Below are 10,000 nucleotides of genomic sequence, written 5' to 3' on the forward strand. Positions count from 1 at the left end.
GCATGTCTAATGCGTACTATAAAATTACGAATTTAATGTAATTCAATTATAGTTAAATGTACTTTAAATGTAGATTGTTTGAAGTTAAAGCTAAGCTTAAGTGCTAACTCAAATTAACTCTAACCCTAATATGTGCGCTATGAAAGGTCTGGAACTCAATGAACCCGAATCTACCTTGACAGATCATAGCGGGTAGCCATAGCCAGAACATATATATTTTCATAATAATAGGGTATCTTACGTATAAAGTTCTATTTTTCATTGCATTGCTTTCTCTGCAAGGAGCATTAAGTTACTGGTTAAAGAATATAGAAATATAATTCGTTGTCCTTTGGAAGGATTGATTTTTCTATTTGGGATGCAATGAAACCAGTAGCTGTGGCTCGATCGGCAAAGCGAGCTGTTCGAGCGCTCGAGCCGCCGGAGTTAAGCTGTGTGGGATTTACGTGAGGGGTGTATGTAAAAGGTCAGCGAGAACTATGGAAGAATCCATAGTGCTCATATTGAATGGCCTCTAAGTGCTTCTGTTATTGATGTTGCTGTTATTAGTTTTATCGTTGCCATCATCACTATCACATTCTCAGAATCGCCACCACCATTAATATTCTCATTTCCTCTGTGAAGTTTAATTAAATTCCTGTTCAGATTGCAAGAAAGTGATTAACATCTATACATAAAAAGTTATGTAAATAGGCGTATCTTTTTTCCATGATCAGATCAAAGCAAACGGGGTCAAATGGTATATTATACAGATCGCTGTACCTGGTCAAACTACATGTTATTATTACAGTGATAAAAGTGATTACAGTGATAAAGATAAAAGAAAAAAAATGCTGGATTTCGAAATCGAATGCACCGTGAACAATTTCATATAAAACATATACGTGGATTTCCTAAGAATTAAACACTGTAATTATAATCATAAATGAAATGCTTACCCATCGACGTCACGGAAAATATTTTCAAAGGCACACACACACACACACACACACACACACCACACACACACACCACACACACACAACACACACACAACACACACAACACACAACACACACACACACACACACACACACACACAACAACAAAAAATACATACACACAAATACACATATAACACATATCACTACATACGCTACTACACTCATACCACTCCACATCCTACACCATCTACACACACATATTCAACACACAATTCATCAAAATACAAAAATAATACTCACTATACTCTCCATCATCATCTCATCCATTCATACTCTTCTCTCTACTTCTCTCCATCTCATCTCTCTTACTCCCTCTTCCTCTCATTCTCTATCTCATCTCTTCTCTCTCTCTCTCTTCTCTCTCTCTCTTCTCTCTCTCTCTTCTCATCTCTCTCTCTTCTCTCTCTCTCTCTCTCTCCTCTCTCTCTCTCTCTCTCTCTCTCTCTCTCTCTCTCTCTCTCTCTCTCTCTCCTCTCTTTTCTCTCATTCTCTCTCTCATTCTCTCTCTCTCTCTCTCTCCTCTCTCTCTCTCTCTCTCTCTCTCTCTCTCTCTACTTTTCACTAGATTACCCTATCTTGTGTACTCCGTAACTTAATGGACTTCATCTTTTGAATTTCGATGACCGACTTTTGAACAGAGGAAACTTTGTATATTTTACTTCAGTATTTTTTAGAGTGACGTTATAAAATATGTTGATGAATGAATAAATTGACAAATAAATAAATTATGCCTCCGCCACATACTAAAAAAACGAAGAATGTCAAATTGAGCATCAAAGCTCCTAGTATGAATTTAAAGAAACTTTTATCACGATGTTATGCTATTTTAATCAACCAATCATGCTATTACTGTCAAACTGAGATGGCAATTACTGTCCCATATGTGAAATATTCGGAAAGGATAGTAGGGATAATAGATGTGGCTTTCTGATAATGGAAGTTTAATTATACAGTACAGTACAATACAGCGACGTAATATGTGCCCTTCCTCTTTGATTTGTTAGCTTGAAGATTAAGGTTAAGCAGTCCACTACTGACTTACAAACTTCATTGCTAAAATACACAATAAAGACAATGTAAGGTGCAGAAGAGAAGACTATAAACTATTTCAAACTCTTTACATTACTTATTTTCATTTGTTATCTAACTATTGTAATATATGTAAGCGTCATAAGAGAAGTGGTGGAGCTGATGAAGAGGAGGAGAGTGAGCATACTGTGCGCAGACAAGATGGAGAGGCAATAAGGCAAAGGAATTAGGAAAAGGATATAAACTATACTACAGGAGGGAATGGAGGTGGAATAGTGGTATCGCAGAAAATGAAAGAATATGTGACAGAAGTGAAGAGAGGAGGAGACAGGCTAATGACGGTAAGACCCGTATATGGGGAATGTGCAATAAATATGGTAAGTGCATATGCACCACAGTCGGGAGAAGCAAACGGAGAATAGGAAGACCTCTGGAGAAAGCTAGAAACTGAAATGGAGAGAAATGAAATGTAGAGGAAAAAACATTGCTGGGTGCGGATCTGAAGAGAATGAGGGAGTGGAGAGTTATATGAAAAAAAGGTCATGGGTTTAGGTATGTAAATGAAGACGGTAAACAAATACTAGATTTAGCAATCTCATTTGACTTGGTAATTGCAAATACTTCTGCAAAAGAAAAGAGCACTTCATCACATATAAGAGGAGAGGAAATGCCACCCAGATAGACTACCTTATGTATCGAAGAGCTAGTTTGACTGAAATAAGAAACTGCAAATTGCTGCCAGGAGATCATGTGGCATTACGACACCAGTTGTTAGTGATGGATGCGTGGCTAAGAAGACCAAGAAAAGGAAAGAGAAGATATGGAAGAGGATTCAATGTACAACACTGAATGAGGATGGAAAGGAGGTCTGAGGTCAAGACCAAGGTACTTGATAGGATGAACTTAAATATAGAGGGAGCTCAAGACTGGTGGAAGGAAAATGCAGAGATCTTAAGAGTGTAAGAGGCTATGAGTGCCTCTGAACAATGATTGTGACTGGTTGGCAGTGATAGTGGTTATAACGGCTTGACTCTTTATTAATGAAGAGTTCTACATGGTTGAAGAGAGCACACGAGACAATGTCTTGGGGTAGGCGCTGAACGCGGGGTCACGTGTCCGGCCCGCCAGCCCGGAGGCTGGTGGTGTATGGTGATCTGCGCTCGGTGACCGCTGAACACGAACTGCTAAGACTGGATCATGCTAGGTCACTTCTCTCCTAGTTCGCTGAGGGCGTGGGACCCAGCTATTTTCCGTCGGGTACCCCCTCGGGAGCGTTTTCTGTTGTCGCCGAAGGTGAGGTCATGTCCCAAACGATTTCCACTGATTAATGGATATCACACAGCTCCCCAAGCGGATTCCCTGATTTACGAATGTCACAGAGTGACCACAGCAATACTAGGAGAAAAGGGAAACAGAGAATCTTTGTGAACAAAGTAGAACACCAGAGATGGAATAGATAAGAGCAAATAAGTTAGCAAAGAAGTCGGTAGCCAAGGGAAAAAAAGAGGCATGTAGTGGCCTGTATGAAGAGATTGAAACATCTGAAGGAGAGAAGAAAATGTACAGAATAGCAAAGAATACGAATAAGGCATCAAATGATATCAAGCAGATGAAAGATTCCAATGGGGTGGTGCTAATGGACATGGAAGTTATACAAGAGAGTACTTTAGGGGTCTGCTGAATGAGGAGAACCCCCGGGATCACCAAAATAATGGAACGCCATACCCAGGTTCTACAGGACCTGTAGCGATAGCAGAAGTAGTGTCAGCACTTATCAGCAGAAGGTAGCGATAAAAAAGAAACGCCTGGAAAACTCTAAGCAGGATGGAAAAGTTAGAGAGGTGTATCAGGAGTTTTATGCTACAGGAAAATGCCAGTGAACCTGAAGGAGAAAGAATAGAGGACTGTTGTAAGACCAACAATGACGCATGGGGCAGAAGCAATACCCATGAAGAAAGCAAACGAGAAGAGGATGGAATTGACCGATATGAGGATATTACGCTGTGTGTTGAGTGACAAAGAGAGAAAGGATCAGCGATGCAATGATTAGAGGAGCAGCGAAAGTGGTGGAGGTGCCAAAGGAAGCACAAGAAGCAAGGCTGAGATGATATGGGCATGTCATGAGAAACGATGGAGACTGGACTTGGAAGTACTGGGAAGGAGGAGAGGAAGAGCCAAGACAAGATGGAAAGATTGCATAGTGGTGGAGATGAAGAGAGAAGGGTTTGAATAGCATGCTAGGAGACAGAAGCAGGTGGACGTAGCACATGAAAAAATTGACCCGTATGAAGACGGGCTAATAAAGCTGACGAAAAAGAGGATAAATGAAGTTCACAAGACTTTTAATGTTTATCCCATAATAACAATGCCAGTTATCTCATCCCATTAATTGAACTGGTGGAAAAATCGAGTTCATCTAACGCAAGAGCAACAGATGCAATAAATATTCTTTGTTGGAGTCACAAGTGTAGTCTGGTAAGACACAAGTGTAAGTTATACAATTATGTGAGCAGCTGCTTTCTCTACATTACGTAACGGCAAGTATGAAATATGTTCACGTGGGCTTACTCTTAAGGGCACTGATGATTTAGGTGCATACATTAGATTAAAATAAGAAATATCAAGAAGAGGAAATAAACAATGAAAAAAGACCCTTATGCTGTATATCTATAAACCTATACATTTATATATCTGTTTTTGTGTGTAAAAGATAAAGCAACATATACTGTATATTTTCGTGTGTGCGTTTGTGTGTGTGCTTTTTTTGCTTTCGTAGCGACATGCTATCGTGAAATTCACAATCACATGAATAAATAACTGGCATCTCCTAAAATATATCTTTGCAAGAATAATACCACTGATATGATTTATTCAAATTCAATATTTTTTGTATTGATAAACGGCATGGTAACAGCTGTTTAATATTTCTGTGAAAACTGCACATGGTTCAACTAATACACAAATCATGTTTTTCGATATTTCAGATCAAAACGATGACTGGGCCACTGAGATACCCGTTTGCAATTTTAATCGCATTTCATCTGGCCTGTGTCTTGGTACTAGCCTCCGAGGTTCCACACGACCTTGTAAGGCGCCAGGCCGATGAAGTTGCGTCTCAGATAGTCAGTTCCAACAGCAACCCATCACAGAATTCTCTGAACGGCGACCCCTCGAGCGACCCACAGAAAGTCGAAGTGAGGACACTTTTTTTTTTATAATGTAATTAATTTGTTTTATCTATTTTTTTTAAATCTTATTTTCACCTTTTCCATACAGTCATTTGTTATAATTTCTTTGATGCAAAATGCTACGTAAGCGATGTTTGTAATGTCATGAGCGGTCGGCCAGGTGTTTGCGGTAATAAAGGTGTATTTGGACAGTGTGGCATAAATATTTTTCACACGCTATCCCAGTTCCTCTTTTACCGTTAAATATCTACGAAGTTTGTATTGTTATATATATATATATATATATATATATATATATATATATATATATATATATATATATATATATTCCGTAATAGATATGCCCCTCAGGCGTCGTATCGTGTATATGATTAGGCAGACTAATACAGTCGTGAAGAATTTCATGTTTATTTAGACGTTTCGGAGGTATAACAAGACCTCCATTATCAGTACTGTCAAAAAGAACCAAAAAGTCAATTAGAACAATCGTTATTAAAGTTATCTGGTTTTAAATGTAAAAAGTATAGACACAAAATTGTAAATACAAAAAAGGTAAAGAAAAAACAATATATACATAGACACAAAATTCAAGTAAAAAACATAAAACAATCATATAATATAAGCGTATAATTGAAATCAGATAACATATACACATAAACAGTAACAACCAATATGGTAAAACTAACCAAAAGTGGGTGGTTGGGAGGGAAGATCTATTGAGTGAATAAGGTGGTTGCGATGGTTGTATGGTTTAACTCGGGTTTCGTCCTTTGTATCAGCAAGGGTTCTGAGATGATAAGGTCAGGGCGGGAGGAGTGTGAGGATAGAATACTAAAATCTATGTTACAGAAAGGGTGTGAGTGAAGTTGAGAATGTTCTCTTATTGCCGAGAAAGATGGTTTACTCAGTGGCAGGCCAGTCCAGAAGGATTTGCCTTTGTGTTCTAGGATGCGGTGTCGTAACCATCGTGAGGTAGACCCCACGTACCGAGCTTGGCAGCAAGAACAGGTAAATAAGTAGACTACATTAGTACACAAATCAGAGTTACATTTCAATGGTTGTTTTACAAATTAGGCAATATTGTTAGTGTTAGTGAAAATTAAAGTTAATTTAAATTGGGGCAATTAATCTGTAACAAAGATTTTAACTGCTCTCTAATTTCAAAACTTAAAATTACCCATATACGGTAGTTTAACATACCTATGGTCTTTTTTAACAGTAGGGGCAGTGGGCTGGTGTGAGAAAATTTTACACAGGAAAGTTTTCGTAATTCTATAAAAAAAAAAAAAATGGACAACCATTACCTATAAAGAATTCTTTAAGAAACAACATTTCGTCATGAAAAGTTGTCTAGTTGCTCGAGTGATTAGAGTTTTGATGCTGCTAATTTTGTATAAATATGGAATATAACTGAGGAAGTGAAGTCCAAGGCCAGTGAAAGGTGCCATTGTTATAGGTGATTTGCGTGTCCCAAAACGGTAATTGATTTTCTTGTATCTCACAAGATTTGATGCTCGGGTTTTGAGTTGAGATAGCTCAGAAAAAGGTTTACGTGTGATGGCTGTTTGAAAAGGAGAAAGGTATCATCGATGTATCGACTATAATGAGATGGCTTAAATTCGGGCGGGCAGTGATTAAGCCAATTTTGTTCCTGAAGGAATGCATTAGCGTAGGAAGGGCCTAATGGGGACCCCATCGCTAAACCGTCTGCTTGCCTGTATAAGCAATCATCAAATGTGAAAACAGAGTAATGGGCTGCAATCTCAAGTAGTTTTTTGAAGTTATCTTTTGATAGGCCAAATTCATTGAGATGTGTGCTGTTTACATTATTGACTATTAAATCTGTGGTTTCATGAAGGGGAACATTGGTGAACAATGACTTCAACATCGAAACTTGCCATGGTAATGGGTTGTTGAAATTTTAGGGATGTAATTTCATTTACAAATGTAGAATTTTCAGTTGTGTACTGGTTGGTAGTTAGAGGGGATATGATAGGAACCAGGAATTTTGTGGTGATATAGTTAAAAAGTACCAATCGAAGAAATAATGGGTCTAAGGGAAATGTTAGGTTTATGAACTGTAGGGAGTCCAGAGAGAAGATCTGGAGCCAGAAGTCATAAGAAAAATATAAGTGCTTTCATTAATGGATGTTTTAATTTGTCTTCGAGGCATAATAGATGAATTGATACCTCAGTAGTAATTCGTTTGAATTTCGTGTGGTCAATGAGAATGTTTAATATCTATTGTTTATAGTCACAATTGTTTAAAATTACAACACCCCCACCTTTATCTGGTTTGGTAATCAATATTGTTTTGTCATTCTTAAGTGTTTGTAGAGGAGAGAGGATGGCCTTTGAATCACGTGTCTGTTTAACCGGACGTGAAAATTTCTTGAAAGTGGTGTTGGCTATTGTGGTGATATTGTTGGTAACATTGTTGAAACTGATTTTATAGATATTACAGTTTTCAAGATTTTTACTTTTTTTATATATAAATATAACATGTGGCTTTAGTCAGAGGCAAACAGTAACCCAAGCCAAGAGATAGTACATATTTTTGTTCTTCAGTAAGAATTCTGTCTGAGAAACTGAATATTTGTCCTTATTCATATTCTGAACACTAATTCCTAGATTCAAGTTTTTTTTTTTGTTATGGATGGTGTTTACTCTACGTAGTTTATTGTCTACATTGTCTTTGATTAATCTGGAAATATAAATGAAGTCCAGTGAAGATAATGTAGTTTTTAACAGAACTACATGGTCATTTAGCTTTATGGCGGTAGCAGATTCCTTTTTAGTTTGCACAGTGACTTCTCGGTTCAGAAGCACAAGACACCAAGAATATGTCTGGGTTGTGTAAACAAGGGTTTGTGAACACGGAAATTAACAAATTTGGGTGTAACATCATAATTTTTGCAAAGATTCAGGAAACGGATGTCTCTCTGGGTAGCTTTTTCGAGCGGAAGGAAAGCTTCTCGGTTTTTCTGAAGGTGTTGCGCGCCCTCTTGCCATATTTATTTCTCCTTAACGTTTTTTCTATTTACAATTGCGTACCTATACTTTTTCAATTTAAAACCAGATACCTGCAACAATTATTGTTCTACTTGACTTTTTGGTTCTTTTTGACAGCACTGATGATAGATCTTGTTATACCTCCGAAACGTCTAAATAAACATGAAATTCTTCACGACTGTATTAGTCTGCCTATTCATACTTATATATATATATATATATATATATATATATATATATATATATATATATATATATATATATGGATATATCGTAAATAGATAAATCCCCTTTTACTCTAGCCGTAACGATTGCAGTAATACGGAGAAAATTAAGAAAATAAATGCACAAATCATTACGCGATACTAACACGGTTGGCGACGTCAGTTTTTTAAGCTAATTTAATCTTTATGGTCATCACTTGGATAGCCAGTAGGTAATATATATATTTTGTGAGGAAATGTTTATCTAATCCGAGAATTATTATACGGATAAAAGCAACATTATTCTCCTCAACGCATTCGACTTGGTAATATGGAGAAAAATACGACCCTAAACAAACTACTAGCATTATAAAGTATATTGCCAAGGAGCACAGTAAAATAGATTCATTTTATGGTTAAATTTTAGACCACCCAAATCTGCCATAGAAACTAAATGAACACAATTGAAACCAAGTGAAATCGTAAAATAATATACTACTCGTCTGATGAAAAGTTCTTCCCATATTTCGCAGGTAAGGCCCTCAGACTGGAGGTTCCTGGAGCTGCTGCAGGTCAACAGCTCTGCGCCTCACAATATCATTGAAGCAGAAAACAACCCCGAAGAATGGCATGCCTTGGCCTCCACGCTCCTTCACCATTCTTTCGTTGCTGATCAAATTATGCAGGTAAGGGGCGGAAAGTTTTATCTATGGCGTTACAGATCACGGGGTTGGATACTGCATCTCTTAGTGGTAAAATCCAGTTCGATGCCACTGATTAATTCCCTAATCATTATTCCAAACGTATGATTTTATCCTGTTCTATGGTTTTCGTGAATACAGTTCGGTGTTCGTTGTGCACTTAATAGTTTACCTTAGTCGTGTAGTGGGATTGTGCCAAAACTCCGAACATCATGCCACAAAACCCAATTAAACAGCAGCTGATCTTTTCATTTCCTATCATCATTATCAAATTCTCAACCAGTCAACAACCCTAGGCCCTTTGTAACTTCTAAGAGCTTTACTTTACCCCCTCGCACAGTATCAACTTTCGCGCTTGCTTGGAGATGGAGAGGCAGAGACCAACTCCTCGTACGTGCCTTATTACCTCGACCAGTCGGCAAGGCTAGTGGCCGGTCTCAATGATTCGGCGCCTGACGGTGAGCTCCATGTTATTGTATTTCACTGTAACAAAAATGGATAGATAAATAAGAGTAAGAATCCGTATAAACATGAGTGAATGAATACATCTATAGGTTAAACTATGGAATAAAGATATACAAGTATGTGGGGATAAGTGAAAATACAAGTCTGTATAAATAGCTGATTTCTTTTTCCAACAAGCATAAAAAAACTACAATTTTCATCTACTAAACTCGTGATATATAACGATGCTTACTTCTTATGATACGTAGCAATATGATTTTTTCTCGCCCAAAGATTTGTTCCAGAGCATGGGTATGATGGTAGTGGGACACCCTTGCTTGACCTCCAGCAACAAAGGTCACGTCTCTGCCCTGCTGGTGGCTCTACCCGATGTCCCCTCACCCATTGTTCAGATAGACCAAAAGGTTCGTCTTCGGTTT

General features: G+C 37.8%; 1 protein-coding gene across 1 annotated transcript in view; it reads left to right on the top strand.

Annotated features, from left to right (window-relative positions):
- Positions 1–10,000, top strand: part of LOC119578929 — a 51,216-nt gene that overhangs the window by 8,529 nt on the left and 32,687 nt on the right. The window contains exons 2-5 of the mRNA XM_037926609.1: positions 4,997–5,206; positions 8,949–9,101; positions 9,457–9,574; positions 9,855–9,985. Coding sequence (XP_037782537.1) covers positions 4,997–5,206; positions 8,949–9,101; positions 9,457–9,574; positions 9,855–9,985 — 612 coding nt within the window. The remainder of the gene's footprint in view (positions 1–4,996; positions 5,207–8,948; positions 9,102–9,456; positions 9,575–9,854; positions 9,986–10,000) is intronic.

Source organism: Penaeus monodon, chromosome 2 (assembly GCF_015228065.2).
Source record: "Penaeus monodon isolate SGIC_2016 chromosome 2, NSTDA_Pmon_1, whole genome shotgun sequence".
Taxonomy (NCBI): Eukaryota; Metazoa; Arthropoda; class Malacostraca; order Decapoda; family Penaeidae; genus Penaeus; species Penaeus monodon.